At 39.0% G+C, this 27,427-nt stretch overlaps 1 protein-coding gene across 1 annotated transcript in view; it reads left to right on the top strand.

Moving 5' to 3' along the window:
* Nucleotides 1-16,671: 16,671 nt before the first annotated feature.
* Nucleotides 16,672-27,427, top strand: part of LOC150089578 (DNA (cytosine-5)-methyltransferase PliMCI-like) — a 596,839-nt gene continuing 586,083 nt past the window's right edge. Inside the window, exons 1-2 of the mRNA XM_090368675.1 lie at nt 16,672-16,850; nt 22,735-22,780. Of these exons, the coding sequence (XP_090224801.1) occupies nt 16,801-16,850; nt 22,735-22,780 (96 nt within the window). The 5' untranslated portion in view covers nt 16,672-16,800. The remainder of the gene's footprint in view (nt 16,851-22,734; nt 22,781-27,427) is intronic.

Consider the following 27,427-nt stretch of genomic DNA (forward strand, 5'->3'; position numbering starts at 1 on the left):
CAGTTTCTTATTATACTCATCAGAGTAATGAATTAGGCCTATAGCACCCTCGTATTCTCAATTTGATCTCCCAATGCTTAAGTCCCACCAAACGTACTCGACACTGCACTGTCCAGCAATGTCGACTGGCTTCTCTTCCTTGGATTTTATGTATTTCTTAACTAATAGCATAACCCCTCTCCCTTCCTACCCTGTCTATCCTTTCTGTAGACATTGTATTCCCCAAATTCCAGTTCTGCATTCCTTATATCCGTGTGACACGACGTCTCTGAAATCCCCACAATATCTGCCTTTGATGTTTTGAGCAATACCTCAAATTCATCAAATTTATTTACTAGACACCTAGCATTGGTGTACACGCAAGTATACATGCACCTGTTCTTTTTCTTAGCTCCCCTAACACAACCTTTGTGTTTATTTGTACCCCAATGATTCCCAGCAGTCTCTGAAATATCCTGCATCTTATTTTCCTGGCTGCGGCTCATTCCAATAGAAGCAGTGCAAGAATCACTTTCACCTCTACCAGTGGCTACTGTTAATCTATTAGTCCTTGTGTCTCCCCAATCTAGCAGTTTTCCGACCCACCTAACACTGCCTCGATAGCATCAGCAAACATTTTTGCACCCTTTCTGTTTAAGTGTATCCCATCCCTGTAGCAGCAGTCTCTCCTGTTAACAAGTACAGACCAGGCTGAAAAAAATTCTACCCCTTGAGCCTTGCATAATCCTTCCAGGGCCGATTTGATCGACAGGGCTCTCATCATATACTCCCTCCTATCATGTCTGCGCAGAATTGCAGACACTTTCAAATTCAACCCTAATTCACGGCTTTTTTTCAACAGTGATCTGTACTTAAGTAATTCCGCCAGTATCCTACACTTAATATCATTAGTGCCAACGTGTACAACTATATCACCTTTTGTGCCCTTAAAAGATGATATCCGCTCTACAACGTCATCAACATTTGCCCCTGGCAGACATACCCTCCCCATTCCCTGCTATCCCTTTCGGGGGTAGGAGAAATGCAAATCTGTGCTACAGAAACAATACTTCAAACCCTTTATAGGTCGGATTCATGCTGGCACCCAATTTAGGGTACGGGATCACTGCTGGCAATTAACTGGAAGCTAGGTCAACACAGAGGGGCACCTGCTGCTGCTGCGACTTTTATTCCCCTTTCCCTACCCCTACTTCGCCTAAATCCATGGTGGACTATCTTCACTGTTAGTCCAACTTTCTTTCACCCCACGGTCTGACCTCTTCCTCTCTTATTCCCTGTGAACTCTCTTCAACAAAAAAAAAATTTTTTTTTTTTGGCCTCTGTCCGGAAGCTCATGCAACCCTGGCAGAGTCCAGCCAGAGTATGATTGTCAGCCTGGCTCACCTCCCAGTGGTGGTGGTGGCAGGCAAAGTGGGGTCCCGTTAGGGGCCCTGCGGCCAAGAAGCCAGAGAAACAACAGAACCTAACACAATACTATACACATACAGCATGCCACACACACTTCTGGCATTTACAGAGTCCTGTATACTTCACAAGAGTACAGATGGTGCAGGTGTGGGAGACCACAGGTGGCACCTTACACTAAACACTATGCCACTATGTCTCGTCAACAAGCGATTTTCTTCCATAGGAGTGCCGTTGAGAGGATGTTTTTTGTTTGTTGCAATATTCTCGATACACCCTTGAAACTGTGGTGCGTGATAAGTTCAGGAGAACTGCCGTTTCAGAGATGCTTTGTCCAGCACATCTTGCGATTACTACCATTCCACGTCGAAGTTCGTTAGATCCCTTCTTTTCCCCATTCTTGCTACAGTTTGTACACTTAACTGATACTAGAAATGTTGTTCTGCTGCATTTATATCCACAACTGTGGTCATGTGACTTACAACGTTGTGGGAAAAACCAAATCGTGTGCATAGCAGGCATGTACCTAAAAAAGTGACAGCACAGTGTAGATTTATGGAGTTAGGTTCAATTAAGTAATATTTTAAAATATAATGGCCAAGCATTGGCTAAAATGCAGCCTAGAAGGATATGTCAGTTATGGGCTCACATCTGGTGAGTATGGGCTTGGCACACCCAGGGTCCTGAGCTAGATATGGATATCATCATTCTTCTTTTTCTTGGTGATTCCCTTCTGATTCTTGTTCTCTCTCTCTCTCTCTCTCTCTCTCTCTCTCTCTCTCTCTCTGGGTAATTTAGATTTTTTTTTTTTTTTTTGGTTTTGGCTGGTGCAGCATAAGCCTTAGGCTTCCTTGCACCATATCCTAATAATAATAATAATAATAATAATAATAATAATAATAATATGTGCCAGTCGCAATAAACATTAATAAATAAAGAACTTTATATACACACTACTGTGTTTAGGTGGGTGATAATAAAAGGTTTTAGTACAGTGAGATCAGTGCATGGGTCTCACTGTATGGAAACCTTTTGTTATTACACTCATGAACCTAGTAGTGTGTACATAAAATTCTGTATTCATTAATGTTTACTGCAACTGGTGCACATGATTATCATTTTAATCTCCTTATAGGCTACATTTTAGCCAATGTGTGGCCTTTATATTTTAAAAACCATCAAAATATTTTAAAATATCTTTGAAAGCATAAATAAATTACCATATTACAGTGGGGAAATGAATTTGAAGTATAAGAAAGAGAGAAACGATTTGAATTGAGGAAGGAGAAAACGTTTTTGTTCAACGTTACCACACGGCTATTATAACCGTTATTATATTTTCTTGAAATCTTTACTTATTATTATTTATTTATTTATTTTTTTTTTTTTCTCTTTATATTATTTCTCCCTGATTGGAGGTTCCACCTCGTGACGGGTATTTCTATCAAGTACACAGGGTGGTTGTTGTTATGTCTGATGTTACTGTTAAGCTGAGACCACACAGAGCGCTACGTACGCTATGTTTGCTATGCGTCGGAAAAATAGTTTCCTTTATAGACAACGTAATGTGGACATGTGTTTTTGTAATGGGCGGCACCTAGAACGTCAGTTCATCTCCGCCTCGTATCTCTGTGAAGAAATGTACCACTGCAGAAGGGCTAGAAATAAGTAGTGTATGTTTGTGTGTGTTCTGTTGTTATGTCTGACCGCTTGTCTACCCAGAATCATCAGTTACCTGGACAGATGATTCTGGGTACTCGTCCACACTATGGGAAGGTGGGCCAGTCTCAATGGAGCTCGCACTGTCTCAATTACAGACTCTGACCCACTTGATGTTGGCAAAAGATGGGCCAGATTCCTCTGGGGGCCCACTCCAGAGGAGAGAAAAAAAAAAAGAAAAAAAAAAAGGGATTTCCCATGGTGTTAAAAAATAAAAAAATAATAAATAAAAAATAAATGAATAAATAAATAATAATAAAAAAAAAATAATAAAAAATAATAATAAAAAAATAATTTAAAAAAATAAAAATAAAAGTAATAAAATAATAATAATAATAAAAAAGTTAGGGAATGTTGCTCCCTATTGAGTAGCTCCACCAGACAAAAGAGTAGAATTATTCGTAGCCGTATAACTAATTCTTCTTGAAAACATCAGATGCAAACTGCTGAAGAGCAACATAACAATTCTTGTTTCCCACCAGCAAAGTTTCATACCCATGAGAGAGAGTGTAGAAACTGACGAACGAAGAACATTTCTGAAGTCATTATACAGCGGACATTCAAATAAAATGTGGCTCCTTTCATTTTCCCCGCATTGACAAGCTTCCGTCCTAGAAAGACCAAAAACGACATAGTTTTTCGTTAAGAGATCCATGTCCCATTAAGAGGAAGCATGTATATAAGTCTAAAGAGAACCAAACAGGTTTCTGCTTTACACAAAAGGTCACCTCAGGAAAAAAAGTCCTAGTAACAGATCCGACAGATGACGTATCCCAGCGTATCTGCCATAGATTTATCATTTCATTCAACACAAACGATTACGTTCTTGCTTAATATCTGAATTAATATTCAGAACCAAACCTATAAATTCAGTTGATAATTATTTTTTTAACCTATAACAAAGACCTCTGTAAGCTACGTGAAGGTTCAATGGCAATACACTTGCAAGAACCTGCAGTGCAGAAGTTGAAACAGTACGACAAGCTCTTAACATACATAATAATATTGTACGTTGCATAGTAGCCAACTTCAATCGAAATTTAACAGTTCTAAGCTTGTGAAACCATACACCTGCAGCATAAGTAGCCATAGGAAGGAATGCGGCGTTATAATAGATTCTCATGGTGCATCTAGAAAGTCCCCAGTCTGAACGAGAAATTTTTACAATAGCACCAGTGAATCTTCTGATCTTTGTTGTTACAGTTTTCACTTTGTTGTTACAAAATTAAGCTTTGAGTCGATTGTAATCCCAAGTAATTTAGTTTCAGAGACAGGTGGAATCCTGTTATTTTTAATCTTCACAAAAGGAGGTCGTTGAGGGTTTAAATGTGATCCAAAGATCATCATTTTAGTCTTAGACGAACTTATTGTCAATTTATTATCCACTGTCCATTGAAATAAATTTTGTTAGACATCATTGGCATTACTTTCGATAGCAGATCTAGATGAACCATGAATTAAAATAGTAAGATCATCGGCATAAGCGATGATTTTAGTACTACTGAAACAACGGGAAATCCAATCCTTTAATACCATATTCCATACAAGAGGCCTCAAGATAGACTCCCGGGGACACCCTCGTGAAACTTCTCTAGACACCTCCTGAAATTTAGATTTCAGTAAAATGTGACGATTACTGAAATAGCTCGTGAACAGGTGATACAGTTGCTGAGAGCTTCCAGCTGATCGTAACCGTACGAGAGCACTCTGCCACCATAGAGAGTCAAATGCGCCCTCGAAATCAACAAAGATAGCTAACGTGTACTTTGATGTTGAATTCTCAATGCTGCGAGCAAATTCAACAAGTGTATCCTCACAGGACTTCCTTACACAGAACCCGTATTGATTAGAGGTCACCATATTTTTCGACTGAAGAAGATCAGTAACACGCAGAGTCACTAGACGCTCTAGCAACGTCCCAAGATTTGGCAAAAGTGCAATAGGCCTATAAGATCTTGGATTTAATGCTGGTTTATCAGGTTTTTAATCAGTTTTAAAAGCGCAATTTTCCACATATCAGGAAAGAGACCTTCTTGGAGACATTTGATAAAAAGTAAACGCAGTACTTGTGGACGCAATTTGAAAAATCGCAATGTGAATGTATTTTCAACCAGGTCTATCCCTGGACATTTCTTAATATTAATCTTTTTAGCAACAGAGGTTAACTCATCAATGGTAAATTCTTCTGTCTGAATATTGGTGGTATAAGGCGAATTTGCAACTCGAATATTTGAATGTACAACAGAATCAATAGTTAGATCATCCACCTGGAATAGTCTGGCAAGAATAACATTAACTGTATTCATTCTATCAGTATTCTCCAAGAAACTTCTTTCACAGTACCGTATACATCTAAAGAGTGAATCTTATTACGAGCTGTCTTATAAATAAGACTCCAAGGATTATCATTACCAGCACTGTGAACAAACTCCTTCCATGTTTCACGCTTACGTGTGGCAATAGCCTTTACATAACATTGTTTGAGTGAAATATATTGAGAGTGGCGTAATAAGGCAGCAATTCCAGCAGCCATAAAAGAGTGAAGAGATGAAAAGTCTTGTTCAGGGAAATCTGCAGAAATGGAGGAGTCAAATAATTCCCAGTTTATATGATTTATGGAAACTCTGACTAAAGGTGGCTGTAGTAAAAATTGATCTTCAGGTTTAGAAAAATCAGTAACAACAAAAAATAGAACCCGATGATCACTTGTTGTCCAATCAGTAATCACCACCCAATCACGAACAACTGCTTTAAAATTAAAATTAGTTAATATCACATCAATATTTGATTCTCCAACAGAGCTGGAAAAGGTTGTTACCATTTGAGGTAGGTTTATTACATTTAAGCTATTATTAATAATAAATTCCTCCAACATATGACCACGACGATCACTTCCATTACTGAACCAGAGTGGAGATTTAGCATTTACGTCAGAAGTTATTAAGACATTCTGTGGACCCAAGAAATTTAAAGTTGTTTCTAGATAATTCAAGGATAAACTAAAATCTTCTGAGGGAGGACAATATAGATAAATTAAATAAAAATTCAAATTCAAATGTGTAACCAAAATACAAGTAGCCATTCTATTGCATAAACCATTGATTTTAATGATATCAAGCTGATTATTTAACACCACAATACATGTTTTAAGTTCCTCAGTGACCGGTTGAATTATACGGGCAGTGAGTGGAAATCCCGTTACCTTTGGAGTATATCCAGGTTGCACGTTTACAGTATAAGGCTCTTGAATGTCCACAAGACGGGGACTCATACGAACAACATTGGGTAGTATGTCCATACCCAAGACACATATAACATTTAGTGACTATCGTATAAGGACGGTGCTTATGAGAACTCCAAGTCAAAAACAACCTCTCCAGGAAAGACACGTCTTTATAAATTTTAGGTGAGAAGTTAACAACCCAATGAACTAGCGATGACGACCTGGCCTCAGTAGTAAAACGAAAAACTGTTTGTTGCTTCACTTGTTCCAATGTGAAACCATAATCTATCAAGGTCTTGTTATAAAGATTATGCACAATATCGTCTTTTGAAAGATCCCGTGGGACATCATAAATTATGACTGATGGATTACCTTTACGAGGAACGCCAGTGATCACTCCAGCTTCGGAAAACGCCGCCGTAGAAGTTAAGCAGTCCAAATCTGATTTCGTAGCTGTTTCCACAACCACTCCTCGATTATGAACAAGTCGCAAAGATTTCACTTTTACATTCTTCAAATCATTTTTAAGGGTTGTAGTAACTACATTTTTCACATCAGAACTTGTTTTCAAGTCACTAGTATCTGAAGCTCTAATTATTAGAACATTATTAGATGATTTAATAACATCGTTAGAAGAAACACCCTTCTCAATAGTACCCTTCACAGTATGAGCATAGGTACGCACAGGCACAGGCACAGGCGCAGGCGCCTATCCGTCAGGAACTTATCTGTATCTACATCTGACTTTGGTATGTTCTTCGCTTCATCCTGTTCAATGTGTTTACCAGAGACCACAAATAAAGTTTGTAACACTGTTTGTAGCAATTGGGCTCTTTTATCAATTTCCTCATTAATGGCTTTTAATCTCTCATTTTCTATCAATAGTGCAGTTGTTACAGTTTCCAAATTACACCATTTGTCCATCAATGATATCCCCATTTCTTTTAGTCCCCTTATTAGCCTCTCCGAAAAGAAAACTTGTGATATCTTTTCGCATTTTAAAAACGATCGCATATACAGAGGACGCATCTTGAATATTATCACACTCATCAGTTATTGTACTTGCATATTTTCACATTCATCAGTCATTGTACTTGAATCAGTATTCAAAATAGGGGTGGGAATAGACCCAACCCCCTCCACTTCAATTAACTCACCACCTGTGCTCTGCTCTCGTACTAACTGAGCCGCGGCTCTAACTGCTCATGACCAATACTTTTAGAATATAGAGACAATGTAAGAGGCCACACAGAACTGCGTACGCTATGTTCGCTGTCTAGCTACGTCGCCGTCTTGTTTGATTTGTGGCTATATTTTTAAGCGTCGCTGACGACGGACATGCGCAGTAGAAAATTAGTTCTTTTTCTCTTCTGAAGTCTCGTACGAATCGTAGTCAGTGTGGCCACTTGTTGTAGCGAACGTAGCAAGCATAAGGTACAAAGCATACGTAGCGTTCTGTGTGGCCTCGGCTTTGGTCGAGGAACTCTCTGGCTGTCTTACAAGTGTTCAGGATTGCGATTTTCTGGAGTTCCTTATAGGTGTTCGCTGGAAGACCTTATTATTATTAGCCATATGGTGAGAGGAAGCCTGAAGCTTATGCTGCACCAGCCAAAAAAAAAAAAAAAATTCCTGAGTTACTCTGAGAGAGAGAGAGAGAGAGGAATCAAAAGAAAGAGAAGAATGAAAATATCCAGCTCAGGACCTTGGATTTGCTAAGCGAATACATACCAGATGTGAGCCTCTCGGGGGTTAATGTTTATGTTTCGCTATTTTTCCTGCTTTCATAGCATCTTGTTTTCTATTGGAACAATAATTAATTGTGAACATCTCCTACTAATAATCAGTGAATCAACATATTGTCCATCGCAATTACGAAGCTGTAGAAATGCTCAAGAAATCTTCACAATGTTCCGGCCTGTTTATATGTTCATGTAATGGTGGCTCCACTTTCTATACGTTTTAACATGTCAAAGGAATTAACATTATCGCCAATGAGAGTGTCCACTCTCTATCTTTGCAGATAAAGGAACCACTAGGTGGCAGTGATCACAGTGTACTGATGTGGGATTTACTTAAAGATTTAATTACCATCAGAGGTAAAGGAAAGGTTTTTTGCTTCCGTAAAGGTGAGTACAGTGGTCTCCGACAGTTTTTAAATTCTGTACAGTGGGATAAACTGACGATGTTACCAACAGTAAATTCTAAGTGGGAAGCATCCAAGGAATTAATCGTGGATGCTACTAAAAGTTTCATACCTATTAACAAATATTGTTCAAGGCTTAGGCCTAAATGGTTATCAAATGAACTAATGAGACTCGTGACAGAGAAGAAAAATGCATGGCATGCATATCAATATCAAGCGACCCAGAAGCCTATGGCAGATATAAGCTAGTCTGTAATCAGGTCACAAAGAAGGTTAGGCAGGTGAAGGCAGATTACGAGAAATCCTTGGCAAAAGATGCTAAGAAAAACAGCAAGGATTTCTTTACTTATATAAACTCTAAAAGGAAGGGGATGAATCTGATTGGTCCACTTGACATCGATGGTTCCACTGTTGATGATACTGCTCAGATAGCAAACACACTGAATGAGTATTTTGCATCTACATTCAAACATGAGGAATTATTAAGGTTTGAAAATGGCAGAAGGTTATCAAATTGTAGCAGGATACTTAATGATTTTGTAATAACTGAAAGCAAAGTGGAGGAGAAATTGTTGATGTTAAACATAAGAAAAGCACCTGGGGTGGATGGGATCTATCCAGTTATATTAAAGGAGGCGGCAAACAACTAAGCAAACCCTTAGCCATAATTATGAGAGCATCCTTGGACTCAGGGGAGGTTCCCACGGACTGGAGATGTGCAAATGTATCTCCAATTCACAAAGGGGGCTCGAAGAGTGACACGAGTAATTACAGACCAGTTAGTTTAACTTCTGTTCCTGGTAAAATAATGGAGTCACTGGTTAAAGATGCACTGCAGGATCATCGAGACAAGACTGCAGCAATAATTCAGACACAGCATGGGTTTGTTAAGGGAAAGTCTTGTCTGACAAATTTGATAGGATATTATGATGTGGTTACAAAGGAACTGGATGCAAAAAATAATTTTGATATCATATATTTAGATTTCCGGAAAGCTTTTGACACTGTTGCGCATGAAAGATTATTGTACAAATTGGAGCAGTATGGTATTAAGGGTAAGTTGCTACAATGGATAAAAGGATGGTTAAGTGCGAGAAGACAGAGAGTGGTAATCAATGGGTGCTGCTCTTCATGGACTAATGTTATTAGTGGAGTCCCACAGGGTTCTGTGTTCGGTCCACTGTTGTTTTGTATATTTATCAATGATATTGATGATGGTATATCAGGCTTAATGTCGAAGTTTGCAGATGATACAAAGGTTGGCATGGTTGTTAATGACAGTAATGGCAGTGTGCTACTGCAACAGGATCTAGATAATTTGGGCAGATGGGCTAAGAAGTGGCAACTGAAGTTTAACCTTGACAAATGCAAAGTACTGTATATGGGTAGAAGTAACCCAAGAGAAACGTACCAATTGTGTGGTACAACACTTAAGGTGGTAGAAAATAAAAAAGACATGGGAGTAATTGTGCAGTCAGATATGAAGTTTTCTGAGCAATGCAGACAGGCTGCCAGGGCAGGTCATGGGGTTTTGTCAATGATACATAGGAATTTTGCTAGCAGGGAGAAGGAGGTGATTGTCCCTCTATATAAGGCAATGGTCAGGCCACGCCTTGAGTACTGCGTACAGGTCTGGAGGCCTCAATTTAGGAAGGATGTAGATTTACTTGAGCGTGTTTACTGAGAAAAGCAAGAAGAGTGGTGAGGGGAATGAAGGGATCCTCATACCAAGAGAGGCTTAAGTTCTGCAAATTGCAGTGGCTGGAGACTAGGCGCCTGCGCGGTGATCTGATTGCGTTGTATAAGGCCTTCAATAGGTTGAGCACGCTGAATTCTGATGGGATCCTTCCACTTCTTCAGATTACGAACCTAAGGGGGCATAAATTCAAATTAAGAAAAGACAAATGTAGAATAGATGTGCGGAAATTTCCCTTTAGCCAGCGGGTGGTTAATTGCTGGAAGAAACTTCCATCTGTCGTTGTGGAAGTTGATAGGTTGAATAAATTTAAGGAGGAAGTGGACAGGCATTTGGAGAGAATGGTGTGATTTTTTTTTTGGCTGATTTTGCATAAGCTCATACACTTGCTTTCTTGCATCACATGCCACTACTACTACTACTACTACTACTCTGTGGTAAAAAGTAAAGTAAAGTGCAGCCATTATCAACCCACTGCAGGGTGGAAGCCTCCTCAACAATTCATGCTGAGGGAAATGGACCATAATCTGCCACGCTGGTCCAGTGCAGGTTGGCAGATCGACCGTATTCAGCAGTCAGGGGCTTGAACCCCGGTCTACTCAAAGAGCGTGTGCTACTGCACTCCCGCCCACTCGGCTACGGAGGCCGTTACTCTGTGGTACTGCCTATTAAGTTAGTTAAACATGATTTTGCTTTAAGAAAACCATGTTGTGGTTTATTCAGAATGCAATGCTGGCCACAAGTATGTTCAACTGGTTCTGTCGAACATGGCCCCGCGCTCAAATGGTGTAAATAATAATATCATCCGCGTTTTTTCCGACTTTCTGTCAAGGAGCCTACTTCCTTCTGAATGTCTAGTTACCCACATTATCGTCACTCCAAGAGCACTTGCTCGAGTCGACTTGAAAATTACTAGAAGTACAGCGTATACTTCTTTCTCAACATATATGTTGCGTTGATATGGAACGTAGGACATTATTTAAAAATATAATTTTCGGGTTATATTCGCTTTCATTAATATCTGTATTGTCTTTAAGATTGATTTTAACAAGCTTCATTACAGTGGTATCGAATGTGCATGTTTTTTTTTATGTAAACCCCAAACGAGAGGTGTTAGAACCTATAGTACTTAGTACCGTGCTTGGGTTGGAGGTTGAGAAGATGAAAGAAGGTATTTGTTGATATTGGAATTGAACTTCTGTAGATTGTAATTTTCAGGAAATACGTATGAAGGAAGGTTGTTCCAGACAACAGCAGTTGAATGAATAAACGAGGAAGATGAAAAGTTGGTTCTGTGACTTTGAAGTTGGATAGTAAATGGATGTTGGCTGGCGGCGGCACATGTTCGGACTGTTTTGAAAGAGAGAGCGGAAATTATAGAAGACAATTCAGAAGAACAGCGCCCATGGAAGTATCTGTAGAAGAGGCATGCAGCAGAAACAGAACGTCTATGAGACAGCGAGTGGAGGGACTCTGTTAGAGATGAATCATTAATTAACCTAACTGCCCTTTTCTGAATGGAATCAAGAAGCCTGAGAGGTGTTTTGGGGGCACCACCCCAGATGTGGGAACAATATTCCATGGCAGGGCAGATTTGCGATTTGTACAGGGTGAACAGCTGTTTGGAAGAAAAGTAACGCCGAGGGCGAAAGAGAAACCCAAGTTTTTTAGATGCAGAAGAAGCAATATTTGTAATGTGCTTGTGCCAAGAGAGATTAGAAGTCAGGGTAATCCCCAAAAGAGATATATCATTTTGCCTAGAAATCGGAGTGTCACTAAAGATAAGCATAGGAGCAGAAGAATCCTTTTTGCGAGATATAAGACAAGACTGAGTTTTAGAAGGATTGAAATCAACTAAGTTTTCTTTGCCCCACTGGAGAATTACCTGAAGATTCGCATTTAAGGAATTGGTAGCAGATTTTCGAGAAGTTGAAACTGATTGAGCAGGACAAGGATTCTCAAAATGGAAAGTGGAATGCAATGTCCTATCATCGGCAAAACTATGGATAGGATTTCCAGTTAATGGAAGAAGGTCATTAATATACAAGAAGAAGAAAAGAGTGGGAGAAAGAACTGATCCTTGGGGGACACCGGCATTAGTGGAGAAGTTAGAAGACAAAGCCAACTACCACCACCCTCAGTGAGCGATCAGAGAAAAAACTGGATAACCAATTACTAAAAACAGTTGGCAAACCATAAGATGGAAGCTTGTATAAAAGACCTTTATGCCAAACACGATTGAAAGCCTTTGAGATGTCAAGAGCAACTACTTGTGTTTCACCGAACCTTTCCATTGAATTAGTCCATGAATGGGTAACGTAAGCCAGAATATCACCAATGGATCGACACTGACGGAATCCATACTGGTGATCGTTAATCGGACAGAAGATTTCTAGATAGTTTAAGAGTTGGTGGTTAATTGATTTCTCCATTACTTTAGAAAGAGTAGAAGTAATTGCAATGGGACGATAATCGGATGGGAAGGATTTGTCACCCTTTTTAGGAACTGGCTGGATATGAGCAAATTTCCAAGCAGAAGGAAAAACACCTTTGGAATAAGAAAGTTAAAAAAAGGGGCAGAGAATAGGAGTAAGTTCAGGAGCACAGGTTTTGAGAACAAGTGGAGAAATACCATCAGGACCTGGAGCTTTCTTAGCATCAAGATTCGTCAAAATCCTTCTGACATCCTTTTGACGGAAGACCACAGGAGGCATTGAATGCAGCGTGTTGTTAATGGTGGGGGGTGTTTTACCAAGATAATTAATACATGAGTTGGGAGAAAAATGGGAAGCTAACAGGTCAGCTTTATCCTTGGCTGAAGTGAAAACAGAACCATCTGGTTTGGACAGACGTGGGAGCAGAGATGGGCAAAAGTTGCGGCCAATAGCTTTGGGAAGAGACCAGAATGCTCGGCTACCATTAGGGCAAGTTTTCTACTCTTAGCCTGTTCAAACTCTAGTTTGGACTGATTAATAATTGCTTTACAATTGTTGCAAGCTTTGGTGTAGGCAGAAAATGAAACTGAAGAATTAGAAACAAGCCAATTACGATATGCAACATTCTTCTCTTTAACAGCCTTAGCACATTTATTAGAAAACCAAGGTTTATTTAAAGGACGAAATTTTAAAGTGGAGTGTGTGATAATGTATTCCATTCCTGCAAGAATAATTTCACTGACACGATCTGAGCAAACGTTGACATCAGAACTTTTGAAACAGTAATCCGACCAAGGAAAAGAAGAAAAGAAGTCTCGCAGGTCATCCCATTTTGCATTCTTGTAATGCCAAACAACACGAGGTTGGGAATAGCCATGAGATAAAGGTACCATTGGAGAAGAGACAATCACTAAGTTTTGATCTGAAGTACCAAAAGGACGTCTCACTTCGAACGTGTACTTAGAACGGTTTGTTTTGGAAAAAAGATCAAGCGTATTGGCTGTATGATTAGGATTGTCCGGTATTATTGTAAGTAAATGAACAGCCTGTGCAAGGTGAATAGCAATTGCAAAAGCCTCAGCATCTCGACCAGCTGGGTCGGTGTGACTAGAAAGAGGAAGCCAGCTGGATTTGTGAACATTAAAATCACCAAGGAAAATTATCTCACTGTTAGGAAAGTTGGACTGGAGAAAGTCAAGTTGCAAAGAGAGGATGTCAAAGAGCTCCAACTGATTAGTGGAGTTGGGAGAAGTAGAGACAACAGATGAATTTGACACAATGAGATAGAGAGATTTTGAGCCAGAGAAGATCGAAGAGAGGAGATTCCAAATTGCCAAGTCTCTGAGTGGGAATATCAGAACGAACATATGCACAAGTACCACCTTTGAGGCGAAAGGAATCATACAGGGAATAATTTGGGCATCTGAGATGAACAGTAGTTGAATCAACTGATAACTGAGATTCTGTCAGAAAAAGTACATGGGGTTAGTCCGACTTCAAGTGGAAATGGACATCGTTGAGATTAGAATTGAGACCACGTATATTTGTGAAATGGATTAGGAAGTGCATTGTTGTTTGTTTTGTTTGACATCGAACATAGGACGTTATTTAAGAGAGAGAGAGAGAGAGAGAGAGAGAGAGAGAGAGAGAGAGAGAGAGAGAGAGAGAGAGAGAGAGGAATCAGCGAGAAAGAGAAGAATGATGAGATCAAACTCAGGACTCCGGGTGCGCCAAGCTCATACTCCCCAGTTGTGACCCTCATTTTTAATAATAACTTCAACGAAGAGGGCTAGAACTCTATCTCTCTATATATATAAATCGCTTAGGTATGCTGCCCAAAGTTTCAAATGCTAATTGTTGCCAACACCCGTTCATGCGGTTCACCTCGCATCCCCACCATACCGTACATTTTTTATTAATTTTTGTACTAACATTTTTCGAATGAAGGAAGGCAACCTCTGGCTGAAAGCTATCGCTGAATGTTAATTTTATCTGTCTTCAATTTTATTAAACTGTTCTAAGATTTAAGAAGAGTAAAAATGGCTGAACAGTGTGTAAGAACTTTGAGAAAATGTAGAAGAATTGATAATGAAACATTAGAGGAGAGATCTAATAGATTAAGCGACCGAAATGAGACTCTGCGACTACGAAACCGGGAACAGAAACATTGACGAAAGAGAAGCAAGATTGGAAATGAGAAGACAGGTCAAACGCCGTTGTACTAATCAAATAGAAGTACTGGATACGAATAATCAACAAGCTGTAATTAATGTGGAAGAGTATGACATAGGAAATATGTGTTACCACTGTGAGTATTGCAATGCAAGATATTGGGGTTATGAGTTAAACACATCAAATGAATAAACTAAATGCTGTCATGATGGAAAGGTTTCACTCGGCCCACTGTCTGAAACACCTACTTTATTAAGAGAGCTGCTTAACAGGGGATACACGTGAAGCAAGTAACTATAGAGAACATGTATGAGAGTGCATCTCAGCAATGGCGTTCGCATCAATGAATGCAGAGATTAAATCATCATCTGGAAATGGTCCATACTGTTTTAGAATATACGGTCAGATTTACCATTTGGTCTTACCGCTATGTCCAAACGAGGCCCATAAGTCAGGATATGGACAACTTTATATTTTCGATTCTGCTGAAGCAACAAAAAAACGGCTTGAAAAACAATGAAACCAAGGGCGTATGTCCCAAGTAATGCCAATTTAATCGGGATGCTTACAAGTTAGTGCAAATGCATCAGATCTGCTTGAGATTGGACGAGATGGTTAACAGACGACATAATGCTCCTACCTTCAAAATGGAGGTCACTGCAATATTTGTTGGAGAAGACGGGGAACCACCTGTAAATTGATACATATGCATATATCCCACAGGTGACTGCTGTAGAATTATATCACAGCTAAACAAGAATGGTGAATACTGAAGGATCTAGATTAAACTATTTATGCCATAATCAGAAAGATGGCGTATGTTACACCGTGTACATATAGTTAATTTGGAAATCACAAATTTCTGATTACTCAACCTCACTCACTCAGCCCCATTTTTTTCAGTAAAGACAGATACTTGTTCAATTCATTCGCAACAACAGCTTGGTTGTCTAAAACTTTCCCACCGGGACAAGGATCCGATCTGAATCGCTTTTTTCTTCCTTGTATTCACATACATGAAAAATTCCTTGTGCCCATTCTTTTCTCTCATAGCCAGTGCTTTCTCTTGCGCAGTCATGGCCTCGCTGACCTTATATATGGTACTGTTACAAATGAACTTGTATCTTTTGTAGGCTTCAGTATTTTTCATCGCTCTGTAACTATCTCATGCTTGCTTTTTCTGTTTTTCTCTATTTTATCGGTCAGCTCTGCATTCATCTACTTATTATACTGTACTTAAATTTCAGAAAGCGTTTTGACATTGTTGCACCTAGCAGATTTCTATATTTGGGGTAAGTGACCGCTATGGAGGACTTTATGGGGGACTTCAGCCTTTGAAGTCCCCCATAATGATAATGTAGTGATTTTTCTTTCATATAGAAAACTCTCAATTTCGGTGTACATTTTCCAAGATCTTCATCATCATGGCTCCGATGTTGGTGCATAAATCATTATAACCTTTAGCTTATACCTCTTAGAAATCCTGAGTAGTAGTCTTGACACCCTTGGTGGATTTAATTTTGAATTGCAAAATGTATTTTTAATGTTGTTTACTGAGAGAAGTAAAGGAGTCACCATGAAAGAGAAGAATGGTGATATCCAGCTCAGGACCGTGGCTGTGTCAAGCCTGTACTCACCAGATGTGAGCCCCTGGGGTTTGAAGTAAGCAGTGGTGCTGTCCTTGGTTTTAATTTTTTTTTAAATTTCTGATGAGTAAGAGGGTGAACATCCTAGATATTTATTTTAAGCGAAAAGCCCATGGAGAATTTAAAAAATTGTTCCGGAGTTTATTTTATCTTATCTCGTTTTCTTAACAACTTATGGTATGTTTTCGCGGGAAACACATCATTTTATGTTTAGTTGTGTTATGCCTGCGCTGGATTTTAGGCCGGTTAACGAAGTTGAGTGTTTTTGTTCTTTTGGATGAGTTTACAAAGTTTTAACGCATCGATTATGCCAGTTGATGGTCTATATATAGGAAGTTATTAAAGTTAATTACGTTTTAATAATGAGATCTAAGCATTCTCGGCGAACCCCAAACCTAGCAAAGCAAGCCTTGTAAGTTTAATTGTTTTTTTCTTTGTAATAAAGGTATTATTGCAACATGAAATTTTTCTTACAGTGATTGCAAGCATTATTTGTGCATCTTATTTATTATTATTTTTCATATAGAAAATGGTACGTATTTCATATAGTACATGGTGAAAGAAATAGTTGAAATTTTAAAACATTTATGTTTCAGCACTGAACAAATTTTTGTCATTATATTATTAATTTTTGGCTGGTGTAGCATAAGCCTCAGGTTTCCTTGCACCATATAGCTAATAATAATAATAATAATAAAAAAACAACCCAATCTTTTAAAACAATAACATCGTAAAACAATTTATACAGAAAGTATTTGCACACCAACATTTGAACTGCATATAACAGATGAAGTCTTTTATACAATGGTACAAGGAACAGCAGTGCGTAGCACACGCTTCTTGATTCGACCGGGGTTCGATCCCGTCACCACCAAGTACGGAGGATGCGGAAAGGTCAGCGATTGACCACCGCATATCCTCGAAGCAATATGGCCATGGTTGCTAATGCACCTAAAAACCAAAGAACAAATAACAAACGATGGTACATATCCCATAAAATAATTTTAACAGCGAATGTGGGGGGGAGCATTTTACCCGCCCCCCTCAATTTGCTAAAGGGTTCTTAGAGCTGGATATCATTCTTCTCTTTCTTGATGATTCCTTTCTACTTTGACTCTCTCTCACTCTCAGGGTAACTCGGGAATTTTTTTTTGCTGGTGCAGCATAAGCTTCAGGCTTCTTTGCACCATATTGCTAATAATAATAATAAATAAGTCCGGAACAAGAATTCCTACACCTGGTGGAAAAGGCCCAGGTTCGAATACCGTCGATGACGCGAGAAATATTTACGGGCATTTTTAATATTTACGGGCAATGTATATTCTGGTTGGCCTTAGTGTGACATGTTTGTTTGTTTGTTATTAGGAGCATTAGCAACTAAGGCCATATTACTCCGGGGATATGTGGTGGTCATTCCTTGACCTTTCCGCATCCTCCGTATTTGGTGGTCACGGGCTCGAACCCCGGTCTAATCAAGAAGCGTGTGCTACGCACTGCTGCTCCTGCCCGCCTGGCTACGGAGGTGCCAGTGTGACATGTAATTCAGTTACATAACAGTATCAGTTATGCAAGTGAATCACAATTCCGTCCTTTATGTGAGGACAACAGGAGGAAAAACAGATCACCCATATCTTGCTATTAAACTAGGTATCAATGAATTATGATCAATCACTTATGAATCAATTATGATTGATATACATTGTTTTACAGCTTTTTAAAATTTTTTAAATTTTTTATCTGGAATCTTGCATTAGCGTTAGTAGAGGCATATGATGCAAGAAAGCAAGCTTATGCGGCATCAGCCAAAAAAAAAAAACAAAACAAAACAAAAAAAACACACTTCCACTTCACCTCTCCGTTCGTTCGAAATACCTGTCCAGTTGAGCCTTAAATTTTTAGGTTATCAACTTCCACAACAAGGGATGGAAGTGTGTTCCACCAACTAAAGGCAAATTTCCGCACATCTATCCTATATCTGTCTTTCCTCAATTTGAATTTATGCCCTCTCAGGTGATTATTCTGAGCAAGAGGAAGAATCCCATCAGCATTGAGCATGCTCAAACCATTCAAGGCTTTATACACCTCTATCAGATCACCTCGCCGGTGCCTAGTATCCAGACACTGTAATTTGCAAAACTTAAGCCTTTCTTCGTAAGAGCAATCCTTTGTTCCATTCACTAATCTTGTTGCCCTTCTCTGTACTCGTTCCAGCAGCTCTACATCCTTCTTGAAATGAGACCTCCAGACCTGTATACAGTACTCAAGGTGTGGCCTGACTATTGCCTTATACAAGGGAATAATCACCTTCTTATCCCTGCTAGAAAAATTCCTGTGTATCATTGACAAGACACCATGAGCTACTCTTGCAGCCCGTCTGCACTGCTCAGAGAACTTCATATCTGCCTGCACAATTACCCCCAGGTCCTTTTCATTCTCTACCACTGTCAGCGTAGTACCACAGAGTGATACGTTGCTCTAGAGTTGCTGTTTCCCATATGTAGTACTTTATATTTGTCAATGTTAAACTTTATTTGCCACCTCTCAGCCCATCTGCTCAACCTTTCCAGATCCTGTTACAGCACCATAGTGTCAGTAGTGTCCTTAACAACCCTGCCAACCTTTGTATCATCTGCAAACTTGGACATTAAGCTTGATATACCATCATCAATATTATTTATAAATACAGAAAACAATAATGGACCCAACACTGAACCCTGAGGGACTCCACTAATAACATTAGTCCACGATGAGCAGTGTCCATTGATTACCACTCTCTGTCTTCTCCCCCTCAACCACCCCTTTACCCATAGCAGCAATTTGGCTACAATGCCACACTGCTCCAATTTGTGCAGCAGTCTTCCATGTGCAACAGTATCAAAAGCCTTTCTAATATCCAAGTATATAATATCAAAGTTATTGTCTGCATTCAGTTCTTTTGTGACTGAATCATAGTATCCAATCAAATTGGTCAGGCAAGACTTTCCCTTAACAAAACCATGCTGTGTCCGAGCTATAATTGAAGTCTTGTCTAGATGATCCTTCAGTGCTTCTTTAACCAGTGCCTCCATTAATTTTCCTGGAACAGAAGTTAAACTCACAGGTCTATAATTACTTATGTCAGCCTTTGATACTCCTTTGTGAATTGTGGTCACATTTGCACATCTCCAGTCTATGGGTACCTCTCCTGAGTCATGGCATGCATAGTTACCATATGTATGGCGCACTATGGCCATAGTTGCCGATGCGCCTAATAAATCCCAAAACAAACAAAGAAACAAACAACTCTCCTGAGTCCAAGGAAGCTCTCATAATTATGGCTAAGGGTTTGCTTATTTCCTTTGCTGCCTCCTTTAATATAACTGGATAGATCCCATCCACCCCAGGTGCCTTTCTTTTGTTTATCTTCAACAATTTCTCCTCCACTTTACTCTCAGTTATTACAAGATTATCTAGCTTACTGCCAGAGTTGAATACACCTCTGGCATTCCATCATGCATTCCCCTCACTGAATAACTCCTCATGTGTGAATGTCGATGCAAAGTATTCATTTAGTTTGTTAGCTACCTGAGCAGGATAATCAACAGTTGAACCATCGATATCAAGTGGTCCAATCTGATTCATCCCCTTTCTTCTAGAGTTTACATAAGTAAAGAACTCTTTGCTGTTTTTCTTTGCATCCTTTGCCAAAGATTTCTCATAATCTGCCTTTGCCTGCCTAACCTCCTTTGTAACTTGGTTACAGATCAACTTATATCTATCATATGCTTCTGTGTCATGTGTTAATTTGTATGTATCCCATGCATTTTTCTTCTCTGCCATATGCCTCATTAGTTCATCTGACATCCATTTAGGCCTAAACCTTGGACAGTATTTCTTAGATGGTATGTAAAGCCTAGTAACTTCCAAGATAAGTTCTAATTGGCTGTTGGTAACATCATCAGTTGGTCCCACTTTTTAGAATTTAAATACTGTCTCAGTCCTTCGTAGTCGCCTTTACAGATGCAAAAACCCTTCCCTTTAGCCCTGATGGTAATTACCTCTTTGTGTAAATCCCACTTCTGCACAGTGTGATTGCTGCCACCTAGTGGTTCCTTTATCTGCAGATTCTTAATGCATGAAGAATCACTACTGATAATCAAATCAAGAGTATTACTCCCTCTAGTTGCCTCCCGAACATGCTGATGTAGAAAACAATCATCCAATAAATCCACAAAAGCCTTGCTAGTGTGTGAGTGACCAACCCACAAATTCCAGTCAATATCTGGGAAATTAAAATCCCCTATTATAAGACTGATTTACTGGCCCACTCTATTTCCCTGTACAGTTTCTTATTATACTCATAAGAGTTAATAGGCCTATAGCACACTCCTACTCTCAATTTTGATCTCCCAATGCTTATGTCATACCAAACTGACTCGACAATGCACTGTCCAGCGATGTCGACTGGCTTCACTTCCTTGGATTTTATGTGTTTCTTAACTAATAGCATAACCCCCTCCTCCCTTCCTATCCTATCTATCCTTTCTGTACACATTGTACTCCTCAAATTCCAGTTTTGCATTCCTTATATCTGTGTGACACATCTCTGATATCCCTATAAAATCCGCCTTTGATGCTTTGAGCAGTACCTCAAATTCATAAAATTTATTTACCAAACTCCTAGCATTGGTTTACACGCAAGTATACATGCTCCTGTTTCTATTCTTAGCTACCCTAACACAACCCATGTGTTTACTTGTACCGCAATGACTCCCAGCAGTCTCCGAAATATCCTGCATCTTGTTTTCCAGGCTTCTGCTCATTCCAGTAGAAGCAGTGCAAGAATCACTTTCACCTCTGCTAGTGGCTTCTGTTAATCTATTAGTCCTTGTATCCCCTCAAGCTAGCATTTTTCCGACCTACCCAACACTGTCTCGATAGTATCAGGAAATATTCTTGCACCCTTTCTATTTAAGTGTATCCCATCCCTGTGGAAGCAGTCTCTCCTGTTAACAAGTACAAACCAGGCTGAAAAAAATTCTACCCCTTGAGCCTTCCACAATCTTTCCAGGGCCGAATTGATCGACAAGGCTATCATCATATACTCCCTCCTATAGTGTCTGGGTAGAATTGCACACTTTCAAATTCAACCCTAATTCACAGCTTTTTTTCAACAGTGACCTGTACTTGTTAAGTAATTCTGCCAGTCAAATTTTGTGGGCTGAACATTGGTGGCTTGAACCTTTCAAAACTTGTGTAATAGACATCGCTGATGACCTTACAATAATAGATACCCCATATATTATGATTTTGAAGAAAATATATGAGAATGCTACCTCCGTTATTAGACTAGACGAAGACAGTAGCAAATTTAAAATTGAGAAAGGAGTTCGACAAGGCGACATATTATCTCCAAAGTTATTTACTGATGCCTTTGAGGAAGCTTTCAAAAATTAGACTGGTCGCAGAAAGGAGTCAATGTGAATGGTGAGTAACTGAGCTATTTACGATTTGCAGATGACATTGTGATCATAAGCCATGATACCAAAGAATTAGAGGAAAATTTTAATCAGTTATGCAGAGGTAGTAAGGATTACTATTAGTACTAAAGATGAATATGGCTAAAACGAAAGTAATGATGAAGAAGTATGCCACAGAAAGGGAAATAATGATTGAAGGAGCAGTAATTGAAAAGGTGGATTCATATACTTATCTGGGATAAGTCGTTAGCTGTAATAATGATAAATGGCTGGAAGTCGAGAGAAGAATAAATTTTGGATGGATAGCATTCAGGAAATAAAGTCGCATGCTGAGGAGTAATATCCCAACTTGTCTGAAACGTAAAATAATGAACCAATGTATACTCCCCACCATGACTTACGAAAGTGAAACTTGGTTACTCACCAAAAGAATGGAAGAGAAGCGTTCCATTCTTCGCTGAGAACTACACAGCAAAGAATAGAACGAATTAGATTAGGAATCAGCCTGTTAGATAAGAAGAGAAACACATGGATCAGGCAGCAAACTCAAGTGAAGGACATTCTTATTGGACAGATGAAATTCAAGAGTTCACGGGTAGTAAATGGATGGCCATTGCACAAAACGGAAAATTCCTGAAGAGGCTTTCATCCTGCAGTGGATTGAAAATGGCTAATGATGATTGGCGAGAGTTAAAGATTATGCATTTACTTGAAGATTAAAATTGCAATTACAGACCTATATATGATTTATTAATGATTTGTTTAGAATTTTTTTTTTTTTATATATATCTAGTATACTTCCATTTCTGTTAATTAAATTTTTTTTCCTGATTGCAGATCATCAGTCTTAAAACCAAAATACAGAAATGGTAGTGAGAATTTGGTAAGTGTTTTAAATTTTATATTAATTGCATTAGTAGAGGCATACGATGCAAGAAAGCAAGCTTATGCAGCATCAGCCAAAAAAAAAAAAAAAAACACCTCCCATTTCACCCCTCCATTCATTCCAAATGCTTGCCCAACTCAGCCCTAAATATATTTAGGCTATCAACTTCCATAACAAAATATGAAGTCTGTTCGACAAATCAACTATCTGTTGCTAAAGGCAAATTTCCACACACCTATTCTACAACTGTCTTTCCTCAATTTGAAACCGTTCCTCCCCCCCCCCCTCACATTCTTAATCTGAGGAAGAGAAGAATTCTATCAGCATTCAGCTTGCTCAACCCATTCAAGGCCTTATACACCTCAATCAGATCACCTCGTAGGTGCCTACTCTCCAGGCACCGCAATTTTCAAAACTTAAGCCTTTCTTGGTAAGAGCACCCTTTGTTCCTGTCACCAATTTTGTTGCCCTTCTTTGTACTCATTCTAGCAACTCTACATCCTTCCTAAAATGATACCTCCAGATCTGTACACAGTACTCAAGGTGTGGCCTGACCATCGCCTTATACAAGGGGATAATCACCTCGTTATCCCTGCAAGACTTATTAACAAATTCATGCTGTGTCTGAATTATTGCTGCAGTGTTGTCTAGGTGATCCTGCATCATTTCTTTAACCAGTGAATCCAATCTTTTCACCAGAACAGAAGTTAAAATAACAGATCTATAATTATTTGTGTCACCCTTTGAACCACCTTTGTGAATTGGGGATATATTTGCAGATCTCCTGTCCATGGGAACCTTCCCTGAATATAAGGATGCTCCCATAATTATGGCTAATGGTTTCCGTGCTGCCTCCTTCAGTATAACTGGATAACTTCCATCTGCCTCAGTTGTCATTTTTATGTTTTTCAACGATTTCTCCTCCACTTTGCTCTCTGTTATTACAAAATCATTTAGCTCCCTGTTAGAGTTTAGTAAATTTCTGTCCTCCCTTTCCTTACAGAATTCCTCGTGTGTGAATGTAGATGCAAAATACTCATTCAGTTTGTCAGCTATTTGAGCAGGATCATCAACAGTCGACTACCAATGTCAAGTGGAGCAATCCGATCCATCCCCTTCCTTATCACCTAGATAAGTAAAGAAGCTTTTGTTGTTTTTCTTTGCATCCTTTGCCAAGGATTTCACGTAGTCATCACCTGCCTAACCTCCTTTCTGACTTGATTACAGACTAGCTTATATCCCATAGTCTTCTGTGTCACCTAATAATTTATATTCATCCCACTCATTTTCTTTTCTGCTATGAGCCTCAATAGTTCAGCTGACATCCATTTAAGTCTAAATCTTGAACAGTATTTCTTAGTTGGTTTTAAAAGCCTAGTACCTTCCAAATTGAATTCCTTGAAGGCTTCCCATTTTGAATTCGTTGTTTTTAACATCATCAGTTGATCCTACTGTATAGAATTTAAGAAATGTTTGAGACCAGTGTAGTCACCATTACGAAAACAGAAACCCTTCCTTTTATCCTTGATGGTATTTACATCTTTAAGTAAATCCCACATCAGTACACTGATCATTGTTATCTAGTGGATTCTTTATCTGCAAATTCTTAATGCATGAATAATCACTGGTGATAATCAGATCAAGATTATTACCTCTGGTTGCCTCTTGAAGATGTTGCTGTAGTAAACAATTCCTCCAATAAATGCACAAAAGTCTTGTTAGTGTGCGAGTGACCAAGCCACAAGTTCCAATCAATATCTGGAAAGTTAAAATCCCCCATTACAAGACATTCTGATTTACTCTATTTCTCTGCACAATTGTTCGTTTTACTCATCAGAGTCATTAGGTCTGTAACACGCTCCTCTCATTTTCCCTTTCCCAGTGTTTATGTCACACCAAACTGACTCAACATTGCACTGTCAACGCATGTTAACTAGTAGTAGTAGCAGCAGTAGTAGCAGCAGCAGTGGCATGTGATGCAAGAAAGCAAGTGTATGAGCTTATGCAGCATCAGCCAAAAAAGAAAAAAAAAAAATCACACCATTCCCTCCAAATGCCTGTCCAGTTCCTCCTTAAATTTATTCAACCTATCAACTTCCACAACGACAGTAGTAGTAGTATGAATGCAACTGAATGCACTTGCTTAGATTTTATGTGTTTCTTAACTAACAGCATAACCCCTCCTCCCTTCCTACCCTGTCTATCCTTTCTGTACACGTACTCCCCAAATTCCAATTCTGCACTGCTTTTATCTGTGTGACATCATGTCTCTGATATCCCAAAAATATCTGCCTTTGATGTCTCGATGAGCTCAGCACTTCAAATTCATCAAATTTATTTACTATACTTCTAGAATTGGTATACATGCAAGTATACATGCACCTGTTCTTAATCTGACACAGCCCATGTATTTTCTTGTTCCATGATGAATCCCAGTAGCTCTTGAAATCTCCAGCTATTTGCTCTCTAGGCTGCTGCTCATTACAATAGAAACAGTGCAAGAATCACTTTCTCTCTGCCTGCACTTACTGTTAAATCTTTTAGTCTGTGAATCCCTCCCAAGCTCGCAGTTTTTCCGACCCACCTAACACTGCCTCGATAGCATCAGCAAATATTCTTGCACCTGTTCTATTTAAGTGTATCCCAACCCTGTAGAAGCAGTCTCTCCTGTTAGCAAGCGCAGGCCACACTGAAAACAATTCTACCCCATGAGCCTTGCAGAATCTCTCCAGGGCTGAACTGATTGACACGGCTCTCATCATATACGCCCTCCTATCATGTCTGGGCAGAATTGTTTGTAGACACTTTCAAATTTAACCCTAATTTGCTACTTATTTTTCAACATTGACCTGTACTTGAGAAGTAAATCTGCAGATCTCATACTTTTAAGGTCATTAGTGTATCACGTTTTGTGCTCTTTAAAGATGATATCTGCTCTACAATGTCATCAACTTTTGCTCCTGACAGACATAATCTGATTCTGTTCCACCTATCCTTTTTTGCATAATATATTCACCATCTCTCTGAGAGTAGAGTCACCGACAGTAACTAGCTCTTGTGGGACCAGCGCATTCTGCCATGGAGATTGCTGCTGTATTGCTGATGCACAGGAGTGAGATCTGGCATCGAGCTTGATGAGTCCCTCATATTAATTTCTTCAAGGGCATCTATCCTACACCTCATACTCTCATAGATGCCCATCAGAATGCTGAGTTGAGGCTTAATTTCTTCAGTCCTCTGCACATAGCATACACAGACATCCTGCTTGGCTAGATCATGTCCAGTTCTAGAAGTCCAGCTCCACAAACATTTCACATTTCGCACATTTTTTTAGACTGTGATGCATTGGAGAATCGCCTCCTTTGGTTCTCTACTGAGACACAGTAGTACCACTACTTTGTGCTCGTTGCTTTGCTGTGCTTGTCTGGGTCATATTTTCTTTAAGTACAATATAATTAACAATGAAATTTAATGAGATTAATAAATTTTGCTGATTAATTGATAATACTATTCTAAACTAACAAAGCATTTAGTTTTACGTCAAACCTTAAGCTATCAAATTCAGGATATACGTTACGCTATTCTGTATTGTATAACAATGGTGGCAAATTACGAACGCTAAAATCTATGGACACTAAGTATTAACTTTCAAAATCGCTATCTAAATTCAAAATAAACCAAGGAGCTTGACTAGGACTATAAAGCTACTTATAGAAAATAATTTAATATAACAATTAAGTAAATAAAATGGCTAAATATAAATAAAAACTTAGCATTCACCAGAGCTGCAAAATCCGACCAAGCATTGTGTATGAAAATTAAAAGTGCTGGCAAACTGGTGATGTGATGGTGATAAGAGGGGAGTGAGCTGTGTATATATAGAGGGAATCTTGCTGTCCAGATAAGATTGATAATAATACTGGGCCTGTGTGTGGTTTTAATATAACTTTAAAAAAAGAAACAAACAAGAGAATGTAATTTACACGAGTTAGTTAACATATGCAGTGCATTTTATTTCATGTGTATCAGTAAATATTACTGTTTGAGATTTATTTGACACATGCTTTATTTAAAAAAAAAAAGAGAGAGCAAAAAGCAATGACTTTCATGCAAACCATTTTGCTTCTGCATCTGCCATATTGCCCAACCCATTCCTCCAATCAGCACACTGCAGCACAAACAGAATACCCAGTTACAGGTGCATTATACACCAAGTTATATTTGCAATACAACCCCCCCCCTACCATGTAGGAATGGATTGGTCTGTGATGTTGATGAAGGCTCATAGTTGGGAACGGCTGATGTAAAATTGTAGTTTGACACATTGGTGATCAGTTTTTGAATGTCTGTAAGAAGAATGGGTCTTGGCATAGAGATCTTTCCAACTTCGAAGGTGGAATGATTGTGGGGACAAGATGTGCAGGTGCCAGTATCTGGATAACAGCCAATGGTTAAGTGCGCCCATTCTGTGATGTAGCGACTGGGGTCACAACAGCCAGTTGAAAAACCAGCCAAAGGTTACACATGTCCATGTAGATCACTATCTAATTGACCTTTGAATTTATTCAAACTGTCAGCCTCAACTACTTATGAAAGTGACTTGTTCTAGTAATCAACTATTTTCTGGCTAAAAGAAAACTTCAT

The sequence above is a fragment of the Mastigoproctus giganteus genome, chromosome 2 (assembly GCF_048544385.1).
Source record: "Mastigoproctus giganteus isolate SK-2022 chromosome 2, ASM4854438v1, whole genome shotgun sequence".
Classification (NCBI taxonomy): Eukaryota; Metazoa; Arthropoda; class Arachnida; order Uropygi; family Thelyphonidae; genus Mastigoproctus; species Mastigoproctus giganteus.